This window comes from Thamnophis sirtalis, unplaced genomic scaffold (assembly GCF_051295495.1).
Source record: "Thamnophis sirtalis isolate CommonGarterSnake01/CBP01778 unplaced genomic scaffold, rThaSir2_p1.2 scaffold_9, whole genome shotgun sequence".
In the NCBI taxonomy this organism is placed as follows: Eukaryota; Metazoa; Chordata; class Lepidosauria; order Squamata; family Natricidae; genus Thamnophis; species Thamnophis sirtalis.
Genome location: NW_028261389.1, coordinates 31,198,172 through 31,225,589, shown reverse-complemented (window position 1 = coordinate 31,225,589; position 27,418 = coordinate 31,198,172). Strand labels below are relative to the sequence as shown.

General features: G+C 38.0%; 1 protein-coding gene across 1 annotated transcript; it reads right to left on the bottom strand.

Moving 5' to 3' along the window:
- Positions 1–307: 307 nt before the first annotated feature.
- Positions 308–27,213, bottom strand: SACK1F (scaffolding CK1 anchoring protein F). The gene is made up of 5 exons (XM_087723209.1): positions 26,620–27,213; positions 15,916–16,083; positions 8,813–8,934; positions 5,512–6,200; positions 308–836 (listed from the first exon to the last, which is right to left on the bottom strand). The coding sequence occupies exons 1-5, from the start codon at positions 27,073–27,075 to the stop codon at positions 772–774; spliced, it is 1,500 nt and encodes a 499-aa protein (XP_087579335.1). The 5' UTR covers positions 27,076–27,213; the 3' UTR covers positions 308–771.
- Positions 27,214–27,418: the final 205 nt, after the last annotated feature.

Genomic DNA, 27,418 nt, shown 5'->3' with positions numbered 1-27,418 from the left:
ACCACAATCACTCCACGCACAAGCGGAAATATATGACTAATTTTTCTTTTTCCTAATTACTTGCATAGGGATTATTCTTTATACTATTTATGTTGTTTGTATTTGTTGTCATGGATTGTACCAGTGAGGCTAAAACCAATTTCGTTGTATATATAATGTACAATGACAATAAAGGCTATACTATCTGCTACTCTGCTACTTTGAGCATGTTATTCTTCGGAAGGCTGGCAATCCATACATTAATATTTTTGAAAAACAGGGCAGACGTTTTAATAAAATTCTAAGAAAATAGAAATAGAAATGTTTATACATTTAAAAAATATTTTATTCAAACTAATTTCATTTTTATTTTCTATCCCAGAAAGTTAATAAAATTCAGTGCAGTTATCAATGATGCAACCACATTCTTTTAAATCTGAAGCCTGACAAACTAAAATATCACTAAAAGAAGGAAAGCACCTTGACATGTTATTTATTTAGACATTTATAAGGCCACCCAACTCTTCCTCAGCAACATTTCGATAGAGTTAAATTCAAAATGCAGTTGTCATGCTTTAAAAAAAAATATTGCTACCATTATGCAAGGATCTTCCAGAACATAGTTTTACTCAGTTGGTGTGCTTTAACTGGCAATACCAGCTCTGTCTTGGAAACTGCAGTGGTTACATGCAGCATTGTGAGGATGTCAGACTGAAAGTTTGAAAGAATGCACTTATCGTATATTCCAGTAGATGCCTTTTGAATTCTAATTTTCCAGTAGTTTTTCTTCAGTCATGAGACCATACAGAGTGACTGTTTATTTTTTCCCCCTGGGAGGGAACTTGGACTTATATTATCTGAAATAGAAAATATACAAATAAGGTTTATAAAAATAGACATACATATATTTAAAAAAGAAAACACTGATATTTTGCTATCCTAAATCATATAGGCAAGATTCTGACAACCCCTTTTGTTTCTTGCTGGACATCCTGGGTATGCTAGCTGAACAAACCTAGGAAAGACAGCAGCAGCCCACCCACATTAGTTCCACCTAAGATCACCCCCAGGCTGTTCCTTTCCTCTAGAACTGTTGCCCCAGCAACTGTGATGCTTGCTTATTGCTGCCAACAATTTTGCCTAATTATTCCCTACAAGTAAGTCACAGGCATTGGTGCTGGGAAAGGCCCCCAACTGAGCAAGCAGGAAGAGAGAGAGCCTGAGCCACATATTCAGCAAGCTGTTCATGTGACACTAATGCCACAACTGCTGCATTGCAGCACTTCCTTGAAAAGCCTAAAGACAGATTTGTTTATTTCTTTACAATGTAGATTTGTAAGGCTGCTTAACTCGGCACCGACTCTGGGAACTGTATAAGTAAAACCATCATTTCTGCAACCAAAACTAAAACCATATGAACACAACATGAAGAACAAATACGTATGCACCATAAAAATGCCATCATATGATCTGGGTGGACAGAGCCTAACCTATCCCTGACTTGAGGAAAAAGGCAAGTTTACAAGGCTTATTTTAAAGACTTCCACAGGTCATTTAAACAATGGTCCAGTCAGGGCAGTTTGAACATATGGGGGATGCAGAGGATAGGTGCTGCAACAGAGAAGGCATACTTCATGGGTTCCATCAAGTGCAATGCTTAATGGATGGGATATGAAGGGCACAGCCTCTCTCAGATTTTATGGGAAAGGCAAAAATGATGTGAGTGAGGTGGTCACTGAGATAATCAGGCCCTATGCCATAAGGAGCGTTATAAGTTTTAACTAGCACCTTGAATTGTACCAGATATCCAGTGCAGCTTGTTAGATGCAAATGCTATATGGCCATACCAAAGTGCCACACAACTGCTTGTGCTGCTGCATTCCAGATACCTAGAGCTCTCAAGTGGTCTTCAAGGCCAGCCCTATGAAAAGCCCATTGCAGTAGTCCATACGCAAGATGACTGTGACAATAAAATATTTCCAGTCTAGGAAAGGTCACACCAGGTGAACCTATGCGAAGGCTCTCTCTACAGTTGTAGAGTGATACTGTAAGGTAACAGAGAACAGAGCTGTATGTAACATTCAAATTAGTCTATATTCTCAATATAGAATGGTGGTTTGCTATAACTACTTAAGATTAAATTGCCAGTCCAATAGGTTTTTTGTTTGTGTAAGGAGGAGTTTAATTTTCTTGGTCACTAAAGATAGCAAATTGGGCCAGCTCTTTTAATAACATTATTTTTTTTTACATTTCAGAGGTGTCTTTGGGGGTTAACTAGGTAAATGCTAAAAACAAATTAATTTAAGATTAATTTCAGAAAGAGAAAAGTAGAGAAGAGACAGATGCTTACTGTTTTCCTTGTTTGCCATTTCATACTCTAAATACTAAATCTTAAATTATTCTGCATCCGGTCTGTGATTTATATTGTTACACACTAGTATATACAGTTACTTAAGTTTTTTTTTGGCTTATTGGAACTCCAGTGATGGGGAAGGATCATGTTTAAACAAGCAGAGTGGCTAAATCACTTTCCTGGGATGTCCACTTAAAAGGATTTGTTAATGGAGAATATCTTAGCTGAAGAGCTTTGCACAGCATCTGTCAGTTACAATAGAACACTGCCAATCTGATTATATTCAGATGTTTGCAATTTCAGCTTCCCTCATAATCTTGAACTAGCAGTACAATCCTCATCTTACTATCACAATTGTTACCAAAATTTCCATTGCTAAACAAGACAGTTGTTAAATGAGTTTTACCCCATTTAATGCCACAGTTGTTAAAGTGAATCCTGGCAGTTGTTAACTTAGTAACATGGTTGTTAAGTGAGTCTGGTTTCCCCACTGATGTTGCTTGTCAGAAGGTTGCAGAAGGTGATCACATGACCATAGGACACTGCAACTGTCATAAATACATGCCAATTGCCAAGCATCTGAATTTTGATTATGTGACCATAGGGATGTTACCATAATAGTAAGTGTGAAAAACAGTCATAAGTCTCCTTTTCAGTACTGTTGTAACTTCAAACAGTCACTAAGTGAATGATCATAAGTCGAGGACTACCTGTAGACAAAATACTGTAGTACCTGTATAGTACCTGTATAGGTATTTTCATCTAAGATTCCAATTTAATTACTGGTCAAGCAACCTTGTGACCTCTAAAAGAAAGTCATTGTCTTTGAGTATTCAGTTGTTAGACTCCTACAATATTTTTAGCTACTCTGGGCAACTACCGTTGATCTTTAACTTTTATATCAACATATTTTGTTAATCACCAGTGCTATTATACAAACTTAGCCACTAGACAGCACTATTGAAAAAAACCTCAATGCCAATTTATGGATTGCTCATTCAAGCTGACCACTGGTTACTTTGTGGACATATCCATATACTTTATCTGACAACAATATAAAAATAATTAGGAAAGCTAGGCAGACATCGGGACATAGGCCCTGTTATTCCGTAATTCTGTCACTAGGGGTTGCTACTTGCCCTCTGGTCAATTAAACAAAACACATTTACTTAAAAAACTGTGCACTTTGTGCTATAAAGATTTCTAATCAAACAAGGTAGACTGTCAGTCTCCAAAAGGGGCCTTAACAGCACCTGAAGTTTTAATAATATTTTCCATACAAGAATAAGCTGTGAAATGTAAAGAGAACTTTAACCCCTTGGCTGCTTTTTTATGATCTGAATCTGCTGTGTCCCATACATAGCATTGTAATTTTTATTATCAGAAAAGGATTCTTCGCATTTCCATGAATTATATTTTGCAAAGTAGGCTATATAGATATGTTCACTACAGACTGATCAGATCTAATTTCTTATTTATTACAAAGTTGTATAGGCAAAAATCCCTCTTCAGAATGAAAAAATAGAATGTCACCAAGTGCATTCATTCATATGAGACTGAAGACATTCATATCTTCAGTACCATATCTAAACTGAGTTGAGAATCTTAAACAAATATTTGCATTTACATTTTGGCTAAGGCAATTCTTATGTAAAATGTATGGTTTTATTGCTGCTGTAAGCCCTTGTGAATGTATATTTTTAGTTCACCCTTGTAAAATTAACAACTCATTGTTAAGAAGGAAAAAGAAATATTTAATGAAGGATAATATATCCATGGCTAAGTCATGATAATTTTAACTATTGCCTTCCATGGTGGAGACAGATGTCTCTGAATATTAATAATTAAAATATAGCAGCAGAATGTGCTCATAGTTTGCTGAAGGAGTGCTACAGCTATGAGATTAGCTAAATTGCTTCTTTTGTAGCTCTAGAATTTAAATGTTGTGAGGGGTTCCATAGGTCACTTCAAAGATTTTTTGCAAAAGCTAATATATTACTAGCTAGATATTACAGGTAGCTCATTTGTGGTTTCATTGCTTTTTGTTTTCTCCCAAGTCCCTCACACAAACTCCTTGGCAGTAAGGAAGGAAATTACCTCATTTGTATTAGATTGTGCAAAACTAAAAAGACAAATGGGATCTTTTCCAGTATTATTTTTATCTTCCCCAAGCCATTATACAAACAAATATACATATACTCTACATATAGAACAACAAGGGGAATTGTTTTCTGTGGAGTCTATTCATCATAGCATAAAATGGATGAGAGTTACAGTCTCCACAGGTGTGAACCTGCCGTGATTTATCTTGTTTATCTTGTTAATCCCATGTAACCTTTTACCATTAATAATGGATAAAGAAGCCAAAATTACCTTATGCACACTTTGGAGTGTAAAAAAGCAGAAAACTTAAATAAGAGAAAATGAATCTATTTCAAATTCAGCTGCAGTACCTCAAGGCACTTCCTGAATGCCAATAACTCCAAAATCTGCATCAGCAATTCTAACTGAAGTTCTTTACAGCAGTTTAAGAACATATACTATATACTACATGATTCCCTATTCACAGAACTCTAGATCAGGGGTGTCAAACTCGATTTCATTGGAGGCCACATCAGGTTGTGTTTGACCTCAGGGGAATGGGGTAGGTGTGGCCAGCTTGATGTCACTCATGTTGGGGCACCTGTGGTGGCCCAAGCACTCTGCCACAAAAAACAGAGCTCGGGAGGGCTGCGCAAGGCCCTCTTGAGCTCTGTTTTTGCTGGCAGAAGCACTGCAGGCCGGTCCTTCACTGTTTCCAGGGTAGCCCCGCAGGCCAGATCTAAGCACCCTGCGAGCTGGATGCAGGCCGCGGGCCTTGAGTTTGACACCCCTGCTCTAGATGACAATCTATTTCCTTCTTAAAACCAAAAGGATGGTTATTGTATTTAGCTTCTTCTCCTACTCACCTAAAAACAATGTTATTGAATGAGGTCAGGCTTACAGAATATACTTTCATATAGCCACCCTCTTCCCTTTGAATTCCTACTGTTCAGTAAGATAATTTTAGAAAAATAAAGGATAAAAGAGAGGGAGAAAGGAAGGAAATTGCATATCTTTTCAAAATGAAAGCCTGATTGTGTGACGTGCATTCATTGACAGAAATAAAACAAGGGAGAATATTTTCCAGGAAAATTTACCTGAATTGTCTCCAGTACTATGAAAACTGGTGTTGCATTCCTTTGGTATCTTTACACCCATCAAGTCTTCAGCAGTCTCACTAGTAGCAGAGTTGGCATCAACATTCAAAGGTGGAGGTCGCTTGGCCTTTCTGAAAAATCCACTGCTAAACTTCTTGCCTTGTTTGAAATTGACTTCCCTATCAGCCAATTCATCCTTCCTATGGTCACAGACAGACTCTTTGGATTTGGATTTGGATTTGAGGTCTAAGTGGAATCGGGAAAATAACTTTTGAGGTTCTGGTGTGCTCACATTCTCAAGTGGAGGTTCTATATCTGGCAGCACCTGCTTGACTGTTATAAGGTCATTAAGAAAACTATCTAGTCGTTTACTTGATTCACTTTCGTCTTCTCTTCCTTCAAGTTTCTCTTGTGACTGGTCCCTCTGACGGCGCAACATTTCACCTGGAGTAATACCTATCACCAGTCCATATTTTGGGTTGATAACTTTCCGGGCTACAGTAGAGGAAGAAAAACCAAGATTGCCAATACCATGACGGAAAGGACAGGGAATGTTCAACTCCTTGTAAAGATTGACCTCCTCTGAAATGGCATAGAGCTCACGGAATTCAGTGTCAAACATTTCAACGTGCTGTCCACTCAGGCACAAGAGAATATTTCTGTTTATGTGAGATGAGGCCCACGTGAAACTGTAAAACAGGGAAAATCTGTCAGACTTTTGCTGCCAGGGGGAAAAAACCTGCAATCAGAAATCACTATTTTCTAAAACTTTAACCTCTTGCTGTTCAGAAATACATAACATTTTAATTGATTGAACCCAATCAAGTACTTAGGAAAAAACATAATTTTTTATTTCTTATCAAAAGAATCACAGGGAATATTTCCTAAGACTAGATGTATGGCATTCAAATTAGTGTATGTAACTTTGCTACCAGGAATAATCCATGAACCAAAAAGCCCCCCCCCCGCCCCCCCACTCCCAAATCCTGTTATAAGAAGGAAATGCAAAAATAGAATGCCTTTATGGTGTACTTTGCTTCCTTCTTCCCTGTTTCTTTGACACTCATTAAGTCCTTGTTCCTTACAAGGGGCTGTACTGAAGAAAGTTGATATTGAATATGATAACAGGAAGACAGGTATGGTGTCTTTACATTTCTGTTATTCTGTATTTTTCAGTAATTCATTTTTGCTGCATTTTTGTATCTTCTTGTGATGCCTGCTTGAGTTTTAGTTTTTGTTACTTTTAAACAGCTATTTAACAGTGATTTTAGATTTTTGTGATTTTTACTGTATGTCATCTTCTGTGCTTTTAGCTGTAAGGCTAATAAAGATATACATCACCGATAATGCCCTAACCCAACAGTCTCCAAACTTTCCAGCTTGGCAGCCAGGCCTGGTGCAGGGGAGAGATGGGGTGTGAGTGGCAGGTGCACGCGCACACACAGCTCCGTTTGTGTGAGTGGCATGCACACTCTCCACTTGTGCGAATGGAACTTTGCACACGAGCGGAAGGTGCGTGCGCTCGTGCATGAAGCTCCACTCGCATTACTGGCAAGCACTTGCTCTTGCACAAGCGGAGGGCACTTGAGCAGAGTGCTTGTGCACACACACGAAGCTCTACTTGTACAAGTGCTCTCCGCTGGTGCAAGTGGAGCTTCACATGTGCGTCCTTACCTATCTCTCCCGGGGCCTGATTTTGATCAGGCTGCAGCCCAGTAATGAGCTGAGGCCCAGGGGTTGAGGACCTCTGCCCTAATCTTTTGCAATATTAGCTTTAGTATAATGCTAGGTGTGATAATAGGTTTTTATCTACAGCAGTGTTTCTTAACCTTGGCAACATTCTGCCTGTGTAATTCTAGGAATTGAAGTCCACATGTCTTAAAGTTGAAGGTTGAGAAACTGCTCTACATGGATTGACATTTTTTCAGGCAGCCAGCATCCCTGCTGATCTTGGCTACCTAGAAATTTAAAATCACAGCTAAGTTTTGTGAGATTTCAATGTACTGAGAACATTAAAATATTCTGAAATTTTACCACTTATTAATTCTTTAACGTTAACTTTTTTTTAGTTCTTTTACATTTTTATTGATTTTTCAAAATTTAAAACAAATGTTAAAACTGCCCATCTCCATAGAGGATCTCTAGATGGTGCACCAAGTAGTTTTAGAGCGAGGGAGGGATCTAGGGATGTTGAATTCACAAACTTGTTTTCTCCTCTAAAGTTTGGTTTTTGGGTTCAAATAATATCAACTTCCAAAATCTGAGATAATCAATGCTTTACAGCCTTCTGTAATAAACATTTGGCTGCAAATTTTCAATTATGTTTTGTAATCTGGGGCATGTTTAATATTGATTGCTGCTCTTCTAGATACTATCTATTTAGCCTTTTCCATTTATGTGAATGGATATATATAATTTTACTTGATTTTTATGTGTTGTGGTTGATATATATCAAATGTACATAATAGGATTTTTTCTAGAAAAAATTGTGCTCAGTTTAACATATATAGAGAAATCTGATATGTAAACATATCTGTTTACTTTTCTCCTCATAAGAAAGCTGAATTATTGTTTATGATGAAATCTACAAATTTAGAAAAAAACATTATATTAACATTTTGTGGGTTTTTTAAAATGTTGTTCTACATTGTTACATAGTGGAGGTTTTTTTTAATTAGGTTCAGTTTTTTAGAAGCAACGTCACCCGAAATATTTCAGTAGAATAGTAAAATGAATATTGCAAACATAACATCCTTCCAAGCACTAATAGCCTATAAGAAGCCCACAGTCAGGACTTAAGAACAGTACATATACATATGTATTTGCACCCTACAACTGTTCCTGGAAGAATTCTACTTTGGAAAATGGAAACAATATATAATTATCATAACTTACTGTTTAGCCTTCAATAGCTCTATCATAAAACAAACAAGCAGGCAAAAAGATTATGTCCATTCTGAAACTATTTGAGAGATGTCAGATAGAAGGACTCATAAAGTTGCGGACATAGGATACCCAATCCGGAATCCTACCAATGTTATTGGATTTGAACTCCAATCAGCATCAGCCAGAATGCCAATGATAAAAATAATAGTTGCAACCCAAAGCAATCTGGAGAATTCAGAAAGAGAGACTAGGGTGGGATAGTACTGACAAAATATTATTTTGAGCCCCAGTAAATGGATAATTGTCTGATTTTAAATGCTAAATGTTTAGGGGGAAATGGAATATGCCATGTTTCGAACGTTTCAACATAAATCTAGTTTTAAGCTCTGGTTTCCTGAAGGCAAGCCATGTATACCTATAAGATCCAGTGAGGACTTTTTCACCATCTACCATTAAGAAACGACTGGCCAAATTGCCTTGGATCTTCCCTGATGGCATGTAGAACCCGACTCCAGTCACACAACGTACACGAATGTTCTGATAAAAAGAAAAGACACATTAAATAATGCACAAAGGGAGGTTATGATCTCTTATGTTAGAGATAGGCAAATATCTTGGGTTGAGAGCACATTTGGAGTTTTGGTATGGTAGGTATGCTCACAAAACAACTGCTGTGGTAGACAGGGCTATTCACCAAGCACCCACCTATCAGATTTTCCCAATCTTATCACTTGATCATTACATCGTATTGACTTAGGTAGATTAAGCATCAAGAGGTGTGTGGAGGTAAAAAATAGCCACACCTGTTTGAACTTTTTGAGCAGGATCATAAAATGTCTAAGAGAAGGGCTCCTCTTTACAGTTAGTCCTCGACTTATGACCACAATTGAGCACAATTTTTCTGTTGCTAAGTGAGTTTTGTCCCATTTTATGATCCTGCTTTCTTGCCACGATTGTTAAGGGAATCACTCCACATAAACATTGGAATGCTGCAATGGTTGCAAGTGAAAAATGATCATACATCACTTTTTTCAGTGCTGTTATAACTTTGGACAGTCACTAAACTAACTGTTGTAAGTCGAGGACTAACCTGTATTTAAAGGAAGCAATCATTAGATGTTTTCTTAAGAAACCTGCTTTGGAGACCCTCAGAGATGAGCAATTATGACCAGTACCTAACCACCGTATTTTTCAGAGTATAATATGCACCGGAGTATAAGACGTACCAAGATTTTAAAGGGGAAAATTAAAAAAAAAAAGTTTTTGCATTCTGCAGACCTCCCAAAAACAGCCCTTTTTTAATGAAAATGGGCTCATTTTTTTTGCAAAAAAGGGGATGCACAGCCTTTAGGAGGCTTATAAAGTGCACCTGGGGGCTTGGGGGGGCAGAAATTAGCAAAAAAGGGCCTGTTTTTCACTCATTTCTGCCCTCTCTAACCCTCAGGAGCACTCTGAAAGCCTCCTAAAGGCTATCCACAACCATTTTGGTGAAGGCGGCAGGGTTTCAGGAGGCAAAAAGATGCTGTATTCAGTGTATAAGACGCACCCAGAGTTTCAGCCTCTTTTTTGAGGGAAAAAGGTACGCCTTATACTACAAAAAATACGGTAACTATGATTTGGTAAGATGATTGAGAATAGTGGCTTCTCAACTGCAGGGAGTACTGGAGAAACTAAATTATTTTACCCATCTGAAACTGACTTAAGGATGGGCACAGGGGGAGAATGTCATGCCAGTCTAATGGATGGGCTGGGATCTGACAGAGGGAATGTCACTCTTAGCTCTGATTCATCTTTCAGCTATAATAATTCCACAAGATAGGTTTGATAACTGGAGTCACAGTTTCTAAGTGTTTCCCTTCCTCTCTCTCAGGTACATTTCAGATAGTATCAAAAACTATTCTTCGTCAAAACAGGAGCTATTATATGGTGTCCCCGAGGGTTCCATTCTGTTTGCAGTGTCTTTCAATATCTACATAGAACCAGATGATCAGGAGATTTGAAGCCAAGGGCTATCAGTATGCTGCTGTCTCTATGTCTCTTTTTCTGTGATATCTTCAGGAAACAGTAAAGCTTCCCTGAATAGCTAAAGCACTCAGTAAATGAGGGAGAATAATCTGAAACTGAATCCAGCTGAAATAAGGATGTGAAGAGCAATTAGGCAGAAAAGTACTACATTTCCTTGTCCTGAATAAATGCCAACCTCTCATAGAAAGCAGGTTTACAATTTCAGGTATTTCTAGACCTGAATTCCTCTGTTTGGTTTCCCAGATCGAGGCAAAGGCCCAAAGTACCTTTCAACAGTTATAATTTATATGCCAATGACACTCTTTTCTGGAAGATAATGATCCTAAACCTGTGGTGCAGGCAACTACTCTCCAGGTTTAAATGTGGTAATGTATTCTACATGGGGCTGAGTTGTTCAGTTGATAGAAAACTCAGTAGCCAAGTTGGTTTTGACAAAAAAATCAACTAGAGCATATTATGCCTGTGCTTAAAGCATCATAGTGGCTAGCTGTTCATTTCTGAACAAAATCAAAAGCAGTTGATGCTATCTTCAAATAAAATTTATTGGCTGCCCATCTTATCATAGGGTAACTCTGGATGGCTTAGTTACATATTCAGTTAAAACATAAAAAAAGTTAAAATCAGAACACATGGGGAGGGGGGGCTGAATGAGGGGACGTGGGATCTGTTATTATTCAATCAACCACCTCCATTGTACTGTTCCCCCACTAGTACTCCAAGCCACATCTTTAGACCTTTACAAAAGATAGGAGGGTTGAGCCAAACTCACAAGGGCAAGATGTTCCTGAGGGCAGGAACAACAGCAGAGAAGGCCTTCCTGCTGGACCCTGTCAGCTGAAAAAATTGGGCTGACGAATCCACAGCATGCCTCCCCTGCCGGCGTGAGTGAGAAGGCCAATCCCAATGGGGTGAGATGGTCCCTCAAGCAACCTAGACCCATGCCATGAAGGTAATCACCAATAACTTCAATTGTATCTTAAAGCAGACTGGTAACCAATGCAGGTTGTGGAGCACTGGTGTTACAGGGGCCATTGTTGGGGCCCGAAAATTGCCCAGTGTGTTTGAGAGAATGCATCGTTCTGTAGCAAACTATAGCTACATGTGGGAGGTTTTTATTTAACTGCTCATGCCAGTCTCTACTAAGAACTGTGATTACATTTCAGAGCTAGTCTGAATCTGTAGAGTAAGACTGACTGGGTGAGCATCTCAGGATCAAGATTGCCTTGTTTCTAAAGAAGATTTACAACATTTGGGGAATCGGTTTGCAAAATATCCCCCTTTCCCCCACAAAATGAACTTTGTAGCTGCTTTGAGGTTGAGGATGCATGAAGCCAAGCATTCATATTGAAAATGTCCGGTGTCTAAATTGTGCAGAACTTGTGCATAACTTTTCTCAAATAGAATAGAATTGTGGTGTCTTTCTTACTTATTTTTCCCCCAGAAATTATCATTTATATAGTAGATCTGGATTAATTCTGATCAATTAATTCACCTCATATTTCATCTGCTAGTCCCTGTCAATGAAATGGGGGGTGGGGGGAGACATACCATGAGGCACTAGCCTGACATTCCAGACCTTTCCCCACTCCCATACTGTGTGGTAGTGGGAAAAGTGCACCCGGTGTTCCATTACAATTTACGTAAATCAGTGGTTGGGTCAGAGCTGAGGCCAGTAGCAAGGATAGCTCCAGGTCCAATCGTAGTAGAAGGGGAGAAGCACTACGAGGTAAAGAGGATCTTGGATTCCAGGCTGTAGAAGGGAAGACTCCAATACCTAGTCCAGTGGAAAGGGATATTCATGTCAGAAGCTAGATGGGTAAAAGCACAGGTTATGAAGGCAGATTGATTGATCAGGAAGTTTCATGAGAAGTACCCCCCGAAACCAAAGGACCTTCCTAGGAATAGAGGTGACCCTGGCTTTCATTAATGTGTGTGTGTGCGTGCTTGAGGTTTTCCAGGTGCTTCTCACTTTCTAGGGGGATCTTACTGTCAACTCTGAAACAAATCCAGCCTGCTGCAGCCATCTTTCCATTTTTTGGCTTGCCACACAGTATGGGAGAGAAGCTGAGAAACGGAAAGATGGCTGCGACAGGCCTGATCTGTTTTGAAGTTGACACCACTTTCAGTCAGCCCATATCCTGAACTAAAAGTTGGGAATCAGCCGCATAGTCTTGTATTGCTTATTCTGTCAGAAGCAACGGATGGCAATCACTTTTTTGACTGGGTAATAAAAGATAGTCTTTGGTGTGCCAAGGGAGACCTAGTGATTCAATGTGGTGTGTTCTACATCAAAAGGTGGGATTGCTCCTTTTACAATTTCTTCCATTTTTGATTGATTAAGTGCCATCAAGTTGTTGCCAATTCCTAGCAATCAAAAAAGACTTTCTCCATTATGATCTTCCTTTACCTGGTTTTTGAGTACACTTATTTCTACTGTAACTGAGGCCATCCACTTTGCTGCTGGTCATCTTGTTCTCTTTCCTTTTACCTTTCCTTTCACCTCGAGAGAAGCATTAGAGGCTTCTCTGCGGAATTACAACTGTGTATAATTTGATTTTTTTTTTATTAATGGTCATTTGTGGCTCTAGTGGTAACTCTAGGATGATGTGTTCAATGATCCATTTGTTTTCTGGATTGCCTACAGTATTCTCAGGAATCTTCTGCATCATTAATTATACGCTCTATTTGGGATTTCCATTGGCTTGGCCAGTGGAAACCCCCAGGTCTAAGATCACTGGGATTAATTATCATAAGAAAACAGCCTATTCCATTACTAGAACAAAAGACAGGTGTTGATTTGCTTTCTTACAATAAAGTGGCTTCATGCCAGGAAAGAAAGCAAGACAGATGAAAGAAAAGAGGCACAGAAGGTAACCCTTACTTTCTTTCTCTATAAATAGAGCTTACTTTTGAGACACTTGAAGTATCTTGAATTCCTCATAGTATGAGGAATGAGGAATTCTTTTTTCTGACTTCATTAGCTTTTCTACAACAAATCTACTTATCAGACATCTTTATGTCCTTGAACATATTACACTTGTTTCCAATGTCATTTGTTATAGAGATCTGACAGGTGTGTTGTTTATTTTGAACAAGGAAAGTATTAAATTTGCTTTAAATCTAATACATATGAGGCAGGTTCGCAATACTGAAGAGCAGCTTTGGCTGCCGCTGCTCCAGTAATGGTTTCCATTATTAGGTCAGGGTTGGGCCTAGAACCGTGCTAGATCAGGAGTGTCAAACTGGCGGCCTGTGGGCCTGATGCGTCACATGGAGGCCACACCCACCCCAGCTTCGCGAATGGGGGAAATGTCACGAAATGTCTCGTGAAAGCAACGTGACATGGTGAGTTTGACACCCGTGTGCTAGATTGTGTTTTTTTTTGTTTGGCTAACTGGTTCATTGTCTGAAATGACCAATCCATCTGGATCATTATTGGTTTGGTTACTGGCAACTTGAGAATTTGGAGAGATGTCAGGAATTGCAAGAGAATCTATAACTACAGTATATCCTTGGTGTACTAGAGCAAGTTCTTCTCCTGTAATGATGGCAGTAACAACCAGATCTAGGCAGGGTTGGAAATCTTGGTTTTCTAGAGTAGTGTTTCTCAGCTCTGGAAATTCTAAATTCTAAAAATGTGTGGACTTCAGATCCCAGAATTCCTCAACCCCTTCTTAGAGTTGCCAAGATTGAGAAACACTGCTCTAAACTCTGACCACTTACTCAGGAACTGGTTTCTCAACAGAAAGTTCGTAGATATGACTCAGCAAAATTAATTACTTTATTGCATACTATTATAAAACACATATATTATAAACATTGCATATTGCAGTCAAATATATGGTTCTGTGCTCTAGGGTTTAAAGTCTAGCTTTCTTCCTCCCATCTTCCTGGAAGAAGAGATTTTGTTCTTCTTTTAGGCCATAGGAAGCCTTAAGTATTTTGACCTAGGGGTTCTCTGCCTAAGAAAGGCAGTGGAGGTAAGAAAAGAGCTACCAAGGTTCTTATTTCTCTCCAAGTCTCATGGTGATTTGATAAAAAGTAGATAAAATATATTCCAGGTACATAATTATTTGTGACTACGATGGCACTATGTTCTGCTATATTTATAGAAAAAAATGCTGGGAATTAGTAAAAGATATTCTCATACTGACCCATTCTAAAAATCTAGTAGATCATATTATTTTGTTGCTTTGTGAAAACAAGCTACAATCCTACGATTGTGAGATCCTCAAATTCCTATGAATTCTAACAATTCTATGTTACATCAGGATTAAAATTCAATTTAATCATTGTCATCTATTACAAAACTGCCTACAAGATGGTTTACAACTTCCATCCCTTCCTGAATTCAAGTAGGTTTGCTCACACAGGGACCAGCTATCCATCACTTCTACCCAAAATTTTCCTTCTGAATAAAATCTTTAACTTAATATATCATAAATTAAACCTGTGTCCTCTTAGCAAATTATAGGATTTTGCAGCATAAAATTCTATGAATTATTGGAGACTGGGCAAGATGAATCAGAAACTTAGAAAGAGTGATTTATGATCAAACAGATTATTTCAGAAGGTTTTTGCAATTTCTTTCAAACTCTCCTGAGACAAGATGCTTTAAGACTTTCTGACTATCATCAATGTTTTTTTTTTTGGACTTTTGCACGGGCAATATTTTTTCTGTCTGATGAAACATGATAAAAAAGCAAACTGATTAAATATTACTTAACTGTAGAAACTTTCTTGACTTGTACCATATATGAAATGCTGTTAACATGAAAGCTGATACAACTGATACTTGAAAGTTATATCAAATGTTGACATGAAAGAACAATATGGATGCTTACAAATCCCACTGACATTTTAAAAATGTATTTAATTTTCTTTTTATTTAACTTAGGGGAAAAACTGATGATTTTTGCAATTAAAATCACAGCTAATCTTTCATTAACTGTAATCAGCTGTGAATTCCCACAAACCAATAAAACAGTGTCCTGAACTTTGTTCTGAAATTTGAAATAACTTTGATTTCAAAAGAATTAATATTTTCCCTCTATATTTGCTTTCACTTTGTGGTTCACCTATAAATACATTACATACTGAAATATTATAGTTCACATCACTATCACCATCACAATTTCCTTTTTCTTTTAGTAAACTTTTTAGGAAAAAGATAAGAGAAAAAAATGAAGAGAAAAGAGATGGCAAAAGGAAGAAATGTGAAAGTCAAAGTGAGATTTTTTTTAAAAAAAAGGTACTAACTACATAAAAGATTTGGTTGAATTGTGATTTTAAAAATTAGTTGTAGTCTGTTGTATTTATCTGTATTAAACTATCATATTTGGTAATCATGCCATCTACAAAATTTTATGGAAGATTCAAACCCTCTGTCAAGGACATGGTTCTTGAATCTGTCCTAGATAAACATGAACAATATGTTGCAGTATTAATCAGTTATGAATTATATTAATTATTGCACAGTAAATATACCCTTACCCTGATATGGAAATCATTTAGGTCCATGCATTTGCACATCTCCAGGAAGAGTATGGAGCCCTCTTCATCTAAGATCATATAGACTGGGATCCGACGTTTGAATGCTGCATCTACTATATCTCGGAAGATGTCCCTGTCAGTGAACTGATCCATGACTATTGCAATTATCTGAACATGCACAAGAAGAAAACACACATTTACTTTAAAAAGTAATGTTGAAAAAGGTACTGATGTAGGCATATCATATCATATATACCCACACTCCGTGAATGAGAAACAAATGTTTTAACTTATTCAAGAACCCATCACTTCATAGCGTAAGTCTTCCTGCCTGAAAAATCAGTTTATTCTTGTTAAGAATGTTCATCCTGGGGCTTGCATGGATTGTCCTGTGTTAAATACTATCTAAAGAACACCTAAATAATAATCATATTTCTTTAAAAAAATTACTGCATATATTTTAAAAATAGTCATTTTGGCTCTTATTTGGCCTCAGATAAAACGGTACAGGTTAGTTAATAATGGTAGAGCACATGTTTTGTATGCAGAAGATGGCAGGTTCAGTCTTTAGTATCGTGATTCTAAATCTTAGCAATTATTAGATGCTGGACTTCACCTCCCAGATCCTCCCCCCCACCCCCATAGTTGAATACTGATTAATACATTACTACAATATTGGTTTCCCACCCCTTGTGAAACAGGCCCAGAAAAAAAAATGTAAACTACAAAACTGTAGGAAATCTGGAAATCTTCCTCATAACATACATAGCTTTTCACCAGTCCTGCAAGAAATCAACTTCATTTTCAAAAGGTTAACATTTGTTAAATATTTCTCAATAGAGATATGATGTGAAATATAAGCAGTTGTGAAATAAAAAATAACTTAATAAAAGTGACATGTTTTTAAGTTAGACAGTTATCTAAGTTCTATTTTCTAGGGAAGCTCCTTCCTTGACCTGTTGAATGGTAGGATTAGCTTTTATTACTTTTTTATTTTTATCCTGTCTTCATTATTTATACAAAAAACTCCAGGTGGTGAATGTATTCGACACACCTTTCTCCTCTTATTTTCCTTACAACAATAAAAACTTGATATGGGTTGAGCTAAGAAAGCATTGAGTACCCAAAGTCACCCAGCCAGCTTTCAAGGCTGAAACAGGATTTGAACTCAGGATCTTGTGTTTTTTAGCCTAGAACCTTAACCACTGGAGCCAAAAACCTGGCTCTTTGTGTCTTAGAATTTTAACTAACACTTGCCATTAGATTATAATAATAAAGGCAATGGGTTTTTTAGGCAGAGAATGTAACATTCTTCATTTTCTCTTTCTTTCAATATATACCGATAATAGACATTTGGCTTACTTTTGAATTTGGGTTATGATTCTACCTAGAAGTGGCTTAAGAGGTTGAGGAATAAACAGCCCAAGGATTTCATTATTAAGACATCTGATGATGACTCACTTCAGACACTGTTGGGTGAATTTCCTATTATTTGAGTCAGCACAAAATTAACAATAGCATATTAACACATATAAACTAAGAACTCAACGATTGAAATATAAACTGTTGTTTATGGTTATGCTACCTCTTAAAAATATATTAAAATGTTTAGGTAACAACATTGTCTTAGCACTATGAAGAAGAAAGAGCCAATTGTAATAACCAAGTCAATTCACTGTTTGTTACAGGAATCCAAATTAAAGCATCCTTGTCAGAAGGCTATCCAGTCTTTAATTCAATGTAGTCAACAAAGACATTCTCATTATTTTCCTCAGTAATTAACTCCACTATCAATCGGCTCTTATTGTTCAACCAAATTCCTTTCTCTAGTTTATTTGTTCCATAGTTCATTATTCTGTGTTTTGCATTCTCGGGTAATAAGGAAACAGATTTTGATGTTTTTCTTTCTGCCACACTTTTAGGTGTGGAATTTTTTTTCTTAGGTCTTTTCTCAAGGCTGAATATCCTGAACTTGGTTACCTCATTCAATCCTTAGGCTTTGTTTCCAGTTACACAATTGTTCTTGTTTCCTTTCTTTGCACAAGTTCCAGCTTGATCTTTCTGATACATGTAGGGTTTGACCAATGTGGAATACTGAAAAACTATTATTTTCTATGATTTAATAATTAGGATTCTATTAATGCTGCTTAAATTTGCATCTGCTATTTTAGGAGCTATGCCATACTGCTCCTCATATAGTTTACTATCTAGTATATTTATACAAACATTTTCACATATATTATAAAAAAGGACTTTATTGCACATTATATCAGTACATTTTATTTAGTTTTCCTCTGAGCTATATAACTATTAAATTTTATTTTGTTATTTTCAGCCTATTAATCTATCAGAACTGTTTTAAACTTTGTCTTCTAAAGTAACACATCTAGTTTTGTATCATCCAAAGATGTGATAAGCATTTCCCTACTTTTTCATCCAGAAATTAATATGCATATTGAAGAACAGCTGCCCTTTTTTATTCTTATTCACCTCCTTTAATCAAGCTGCATCCTTATTTTATTTTTTTGGGGTTATCTACTGTTTCTTCCTTGTCAGGTACTAACTGATTCACTGCTGTTTCTCCATTGATGGATTAGTAGAAATGCTTGTGATTTGATTAAAATTGGAGGTTCTGCCTATAATTTGCAATTCAAGCTTCATAACTGCTGATCTTCTTGGCTACAGCTGTCATTTGCTGCTTATTATTTCTAGTGCTTCCTTGATCTTCTTTGTTTCAAAGTGGTATTTCTTGATTAGGTATTCTTTGGTCTTCTTGTTCTTCAGTTTCTTTTCTTTCATCTGTTCTAGCTTTTTTGCATCTGATCTCAGCTTGCTGATCCTATCTTCCATTTTGGTGGTGTATTGCCCGGCTTTGTTTCTTCTTAGTTGATTTTGCATCTAGGTATTCAGTTATAACTGCAGCTGTGCTGTAGATTAATTGGTTTGTTTCCTGGTCCTTATATTTGATATTGCACTGTGGCACCTTTTAATGTTTGTGCTAGCTATTTCTTTGGAACAAGTTTCAACATAGGCAGCCTTATTCTGAAATGTTTGTGGTTTTATATGATCAGCTAATTTTTGTTTCAATTCTTTCATTTCTTTAGCTAGAGGGCTTTGTTATTTTTGAGGCAGAGGAGAGATTGCCTGGTTTCCAAATGAAAACTATTCCATACATCTGCTGAATTCCTCAGCTGCCAACTCCCCCTGGTTTGTCTCTGCAGTCTGAGTTACTTCTGGCAAGGCTTTCTCTGCCTTCATTTCATATTATAAATCAATGTTGATCTGCTAGCCTCCATTCTGTTATTTCTGATTCTAGATAATGTTCTTTCCAGCTGTTATTTCTGATTCTAGATGATGTTCTTTCCAAAACTTGTTTCAAATATCCTCTTCTATGTGGTCCTTCTTAACCCCGGCAACAACTGAGCCAGTATGGATTTATGTAATTTTATCTGACTCCTTCTGATGAGACCTGTCCATTATGGCTGAATCTCTGGCGTAGCTCTCATTTTCCTCAAAGCACACAAAACCTCACCACCATGTAAAGGTCTTGTGTCACTGGGGGATGATAAGAATGATATTGCAAATTATCTTTTGCAATTAGACTGATAGTAATTATGAGATAGGAGTAGTGTCCTCCAAAATTTCTCACTGGCATTTAAAACCATCAGACATGGAATCTACTAGATCACTTTAGGGGATTGAAAATGGAAGCCCCAGTGTTGCAATGAATCTCCTTCTTTCTCCAAAACCAGTTCCCAACCATGTTGATAGGGATGGGGGGTCGGGGAAGAGCTCAAGTCCAAGATCCCAGCTATGTAGGGTTCTTCAAAGCTCAATACTCTCCCTGCTTCCGATTAACATGTACATAAAGTCCTGGGTATGGTTGATACACTATAAAGTATCATCAGCATGCTTATAAAACCCAACCATACATTTCTGCTCCAGATTGGAAAGTGATGCCACCACATTTCTTTTCTAGTGACCAGATATGCTAATTCTACTTTAGTGTAATGCTCTTCTGATAAAACCTTGCAAGTCTGAAAGTCAATTCTCCTGTCCCATCTCCTTTATCACCCAAGAAACTAGGGAGGGGCTCTGAAGAGACTCTTGCCCTGGGCACTATCTACCTGTGGGTAGATAGTGCTGTCTCTTATTGAACATTTCCCTTAGCAACGCCTCTTTGCCCTCTTTGCTAACGTATTTCTCACATTCCATTATAGGGCATGTCACAACAATGAAATCCAATACCTATGCAACCATAAACCATAAAACTAAAAGTTCATAAGAAGTTTATATATCTTATCAGTATTTGCAATTGAACATATTTTTCCAATTTTAGGTCTTCATTAACACTTATTTAGCAATTGCACACTGACTGCACAAAGCCAAATTACTACCACATGCCAGCAAGAGATAAAAAAAACACATACAACTTTGATGCAACCTGGTGATTAACAGGAAACACTCAATCATCAACCCACAATTCCAGAGATTATTTAAAAAAAATGTTTGATCAATGAATGGTATGATAGGAAAGAAGAAAAAATACTGCATGAAGTAAGAATACTGTGCATAATAATTAGAGGAAACTTTTTATATAGTGGATGGTTGGCAAATCTGAGATTTTAGTTGAGGAAATCACCAATCACAGCGTTCTTAATGTTGCACGTTAAAACTATCTAGACAGAATTACAGCATGGATCTCTTCTGGATGTGCAGTGAAAGTGCACTGTAGGGACAGCAAAATATGGGGCAGTATAGTGTTCTTCTGCAATCTTGCTTTTATTCTTTTTTGCTTTAAAGATTGTGGGATTATTTTTAACTGTTAGTCACATTCAGTGAGGTGGGCGGCTGTATACTTTCGTTAATTAATGAATTAGTTAAATCCCTCCTGACTATGTGGCTGGAGAGCACAATAAAGCAGTTGTGTGCATGTGAGCTTAAAGAAGATCAGGTTCAAAATGTAGGTGATGTTTATTTAGTAACCTTATATCATTACCCAACTTGCAACTCTTGACAATATACAATCAAAAAAGAACCCCGCCCCAAATGCAGTTAAAAACGTTAGCAAAATCTAATAGGCGGTTGGAAGCCTTATTTCTACCTATGTCCCTCAAAGTGTAAAATCAATTTCACTCCAATGCTTAGGAAAATGACCAAGATGAGAGAGAGGGGGGGGGGAGGGAGGGGGAGAGGGAGAGGAGAGAAGACAGGTACAGCAACAAAAGGCATGCTTCCTGTGTCCTGCCACATGATATTGCCTTCGGGAAGAGAACTGAAACATGCCCATTCTAGTACAGCATGTGGGATAGGCAAATGCCATCAGGTACAGCAGATCCTGCTTCTATCAGTGGAGGAATGGATTGTGAAAATGTTAACCACCACTTTGAATTGACCTGAGAATCTATTGGGAACCAGTATAGCTCACAAAACAGTGTTGCTATTGTACCAGGGTGTGAGCATAACTACGTATGGCAATGCATTCTGGAGAAATTATGGCTTCTGTCCTCTAGGGCAGTCCCATATAAAGTACATTACAGTAATGCAATTGGAAAGTGATAGTAAAAGTGATAGCAAGCAGATCCAGGGACAGGCACAACTGGTGCATAAGATGAAGCTGTACATAGGCCCTTCTGGCTACCACTGCCATCTGCTCTTCAAACAGAAAAGGTTTCAAATGCTACCTATACTTAAAAAAGATGCGAATCTTTTAGAATGGCAGAAGTGTATCAACAAATTTGTATGGGCCGGAAAAAAGCCGAGGGTAAAGATGAAAATAATGCAAGATGTACGTGAGAGAGGAGGCTTGAAATTACCTAACCTAAAATTATATTATGATGCAGTGGCGCTATTCGCAATTAGTGATTGGACCCATTTAACCAACGATAGAATACTGAATATCGAGGGACACGATCTGGTATATTGTTGGCATGCTTACTTGTTATTTAACAAAAAATTGGATAAGAATTTTAAAAGTCATATCTTAAGAAATGCTTTACTGTGGGTCTGGAAAAAATATCAATACAAATTAAATGATAAGTTATCCATGTGGGAAATTCCTAGACATGCAATTGAAAATATGAATATAGCACAAAAACAGGATAGAACCACTTACAGACAACTTCTCATTTTGGAAAGGGGGGTTCTACAACTAAAATCTTTAGAGGTATTGAAAGAGGAGAAGGTAGTTCAAACATGGTTCCAGTATGGCCAATTACAGGCCAGGTGGAAAATAGACCAAAAAACTGGTTTTATCCAAGTTGAGGATAATTTGTTTAAACAAATAAGAGATCAAAGTTCAATGCACATAAAGAGGATATATAATGTACTAATACAGATGGATTCGGAAACGGAATTGGTTAAAGATTGTATGATAAAGTGGGCTCAGAATATTGGAGAACCAATAATGTTGGACACGTGGGAAAGATTATGGGTAAGAAATGTGAAATTTACACAAGCACAAAACCTGACAGAAAATTTTTATAAGATGTTTTATAGATGGCATTTAGATCCTAAAAAGCTGGCTTCTATGTATCCGAATGTACAGCCTAAATGTTGGAGATGTGGTTCTCTCGATGCTACATATTTTCATATATGGTGGACTTGTCAAAAGGTTAAGGCATTTTGGATAAAAATGTGGTGGATCATGCAAAATATCTTTAAAAGAAGGATAAAGTTTACTCCTCAGTTATTTTTACTAGGTATATGTACTGACTTTACAGCGGTAGAGACCAACTTGGTTCTGCACCTAATAACGGCAGCAAGACTGTTGGTGGCGCAATACTGGAAGAAGGAAGACTTGCCTACAACTCAAGAATGGACATTGAAAGTTACAAACCTAGCCGAGATGGCTAAAATATCGGCATATCTTAAAGACCATTCAAATGAGAGATATAAACGAGACTGGAAAAAATGGATTGACTATACACAAAACAAATACGGGACTAAGAAATTCCAGATAGCCTATTCTTAAGATTAGGAATAATCTAAATTGCGTGACCCGTCAAAAGCGCGTTCCACAAAAGCGCGGTTGACGAAATCGCGTATGTGACGTCATCACAACGCGACAAAAAAGATCGAAAAATTGAAATAAAAATTAAATTACAGCAAGCCGATTCACATAAAGGTAAGGGTTAGGTTAAGGGTTAGGGTTAGGTTAAGGGTTAGGGTTAGAGCGTTAGCGTTATGTTTAGCGTTAGGTTAAGGGTTAGCGTTAGGTTTTTCGTTACGTTAAGGGTTAGGTTTAGGGTTAGGTTTAGGGTTAGGTTAAGGGTTAGGTTTAGGGTTAGGTTTGGGGGGGTTAGGGGAAGGTTTTAGCTTTATTTTTACATTTTTCGATCTTTTTCGATCTTTTTCATCGCGCTGTGATGACGTCACATACGCGCTTTCGTCGACCGCGATTTTGTCGTCCGCGGTTTTGTGGTAGAACCCTAAATTGCTCAAAGTTAGTGTAACAGGAAGAAGCTGAGTTCAACACAGGTGTTATTGACTTCCTTTTTTTTTACTTCCTTTGTCTTAATATATTTTAGACTGTGTTTGTTAAAAATCTATACCGTGTACGGGCTCTGGGAAGTCGGGGGGGGAAGGGAGGTGGGGTCTTAGGGGGGAGGGGGGGTATATAGTATGTGTCAGATTTCAAAGTAACGCGATTGCACTTGTATACTGTTGCTCTTTAATTCCAGTGTAAAAATAGGACAAGCTGAATATATTAATAGATAGTAGAAATACACCGAAGGGAGGAGTAGAGGGATAGAAGAAAGAGGGGTAGAGAGGATTGGAGGGAGGGTGAGAAGGAAGGGAGGGAGTGTATCGGGAGAGAGGAGTGGTAGAGGGGGAGGGGAAGTAGGGTAGAGGGGAATGATGGAGGGAAGATGGAAAGTTGGAGGGGGGCAACAGAAAGGGTGCATGGAGGGTCGAAAAGGTACATTGGATTTCTATTTTTGGGGTATTATTGACAAGAGGAATGGCTGTGTTTATTGTTTAATGTTATATGGCCCCGGTTGTGCACAGTATATATGTGACTGTACAAAAATGAAAATGGAAAATAAAAACACATTTGTTAGTAACACAAACAGAAAAGGTGAATGCACAAATTGCAGACTGGCTCTAAGTGGGGAGCACAATCTCCTCAGAATCAAAGATGGAAAACTTCCAATGTAAAAGCCAGAGGACCCAAACCTCACAGCCATTTGTTATCATTACTAATCTCATATCGGTAGTACTTCTAATCTCCTTATAACATATTAATATAATGCCAATCAACTGACTTAAAATGAATTCATAAGAATTAAACCTAAATTCTTATTTAGATTCTTTTTGCATATTTTGTTTATTTATTAGTTTATAATTTAAAATACAAAAATTCAAAAAAAATAGTAAGAAAATAAGAAGGGGGAGGGAAGGGAAAAGTGTAGGGCAAAAAAAAAAGAAAAGAAAAGACAATGACTTCTGACTCCTTTTGGTGCAGTAGAATAGCAGCATCAAACCTTAACTTTTTATTTTTACATAATAATATAAACTAGCCATTTCTATAATAACAAGACTATCTAATCCAGTGGGTCTCAACTTTCCTAATGCCGCGACCTTTTCATGTTGTGGTGACCCCCAACCATAAAATTATTTTATGTTTTCCGTATTTTTTCAAAAATATGTGTTTTCCTAAAAGTCTTGGGTGACCCCTGTGAAAGGGTCGTTTGACCCCCAAAGGGGTCCTGACCCACAGGTTGAGAACCACTGATCTAATTGGTAAAACCCAAAATCAATTTTTTTCCCCACCCTTAAGCAAAGTCCAGAAGCGGTTTCCAAGTAGAAAAAAATTAAAATTGAATTCTTTTAAAAAAAAACTTACCTTAAGATTTTAGGATTTACGTATTATATTGTTTTAGATAGTTCTGAAGAACAAATTATCTAGGACAGCTACTTACAAAAAAACCTGCAAGGGCTGGATTAGTCTGCAAAATGTTCTTAAAGTTGTCATCTATCTTTTAAAGAAGACATCCCTTTCCTCTAGAACAGGGCTGTCAAACTCCCGGCCCATGGGCCAGATGAGTCACACGCTGGCCACGCCCATGCCATTTAGCAAAGGGGGGAAAAGTCCCGCTACATCACATGACGCCACTGTAATGACATGAGCTTGACACCCCTGCTCTAGAATAAAGATTAGGCATATTTTGATCCTTCAAATGTTGCTGGACTATATTCATAGCAGCTCAAATGGCCAATAGTAAAGGAAGGTGAGAATTGTAAAAGGTAACTGGTTTCCTGGGCCTTCCTGAACACATATTCAAGATATGAGTATTTACATTTCTAAGTGTTACTCCATTCAACATAAATTTGCTTTTCCTGACTACTGATAACCAGTAACCCAACTACTGAGTGTGTATTTACTGCCAGGTTCTCAAAATACATTAGGCTAGTTTGTGGATGCCATATGCAAACACAGTCCTTGCTACTTCTATAACACCTGGTATTGCCTAACCCACAATCCCTTTAGAAGCTCTATTCATTAAAGACTTTACATTTTCTACATAAACATTGCTTTGTTAATAAGCAGCCTAATGAACTTAAAAGCAGTTTTAATATTTTGTGACATTTTCATTTGTTGCTCTAAAATATTGCCAAGATCTTGCCCTCAAATCCTAAAAGTGATAATGGTAAAATACTGTACTACTAGATTCAAGGAGAACTTTTATTTTTCTTCCAGAAGTCTCTTAAGTATTTACTAATATCTGACCCTAATTATTTCCTTAGCCCAGACAAGATCAACCAGATACTCTCCCTTGGTAGGATAAATCCCATTCAAATGTTCTTGGGAGGTATCTTTTCTATCTTGTAAAATTATTATGGGCAATATATAAAACACGAGCTTTCAGAAGAGATGAAAGTGTGGTTTAATAATTTAAAAATATTGACACAATCTATGAATTCTTAATGTCATTACCATTTATTTTACTTTGGCTGAATGCATAAGGAAAATGGTTGCACTTTGTAATAATTAAAATAATTCACCTAACTTTTTAAAAGGTAAATTTAGGATCTATATATATTGAGTCAGAGAAATTTGCATGGAATAATGAAAAAAAAATTCTGTTGAAAATTAAAAAAAAACAACACAGATCACTTCAAAGAACATGTTACAGCTTGTTCTGTAGAGTTGGTTTTTCATAAGATTCTATAAGCTATATATCCTAAAGCTCCTTCCAGAGGCAAATTAAGCAATCTTTCTTTAAACCGAACCTTTGTTAGCTGTAAGCAGAAAAAAAGATGCTGGTTTATTAGAGAAGGGACTTTAGTGGACAGGAAATGTTTAGGGCCTGGAACAACATTCCTTCAACTGATTTTGTCAATCTAAACAAAACTTTCCAGAGATGTTCCAGTATGCTTGTTGCACAGTACACACCGTAGCTTATGCAGCTACTGTATATAATTCACCGAATCAATTACAGCAGCAGGTTTCACAAGACGCTGAAACTGATTAAACAAGATTTGATTCCTGGCGAGGGTGCAAACGCTACCTTTTTGAGAGGTAACGTCCGCGTCGGTGAAGGGAAGGAAGAGACCCCTCGCTCAAGTTGGAGGAATTATGGGGCAAGTTAGCTCTTACGTCGAGGTAGGTCAGAAGGCAGAGGACTTCGCTGGCCTTGGCTGGCTGGCTGGTTGGGGAGCTGCCCTCAGATCTGAAAGGCGCAAAGGCGAACTACCCACCTTCTTCGCTTGCTGAATCGTTTCACGCACCACTTGCTTGACGTGGGGCGCCTTGTCTTCCTTGCGCGGGTGCGTGTACAGAGCTAGACGCGAGGTTCCCCGGTAGAAATAGTTATGAGTCCACCCCATGTCCAGCGGAGGGATCTCGGTGTCGGAGCATTCGGGCCAGTAAGACAGCGAAAGGGGCTTTCCCGAAGGTCCGGTGACCGTTTTGCCAGTCTCCAGGTGGGCATCGTAAGCACGCCAGCCTCCCCGCAAGACCTCCAACTCTCTGCTGGAAAGGAAATCAGGCAGCTGCTGTTTCTTCAGGTGCGACTTATACGCTTTCTCCCCGTCGCCCACGAGGACCTCCAGTGCCCGCCGTTGCTCCTCGCTGTAGTAGTATCGCGGATTCTGTTCACCAACCCGTTCGTTGACGTGAGTATCCTCCAGGCAAAGAATCTGCGACTCCGCCATGCTCCAGGTCGGCGCGGTTCACTCACTGTGGAGTTGCAGCCTGCCCAACGGTACCGGGATCCGGGCAGGGCGGGAGGAGCTTTGGTGAACCGCCTCCCCATACCTTGAAAGGTGAAGACTGACTCGGCCTACGTAACTTATTCTCGAATCTGCCAAGTCAGTAAAGGCTGCCACGTTACTGCTGTTCTCCTCTTTCATGCGAAGGTATTTGCCCAAGAATAAATTTAAAACTTGAGGAGGCAGATTACTCTTAAGTCAGCATTGCTCAACCTCAGCAACTTTAAACTTCGGTGAACTTCCAACTCCCAGAATCCCCCAGTCACAAAACTTTCTTGAAAAACGC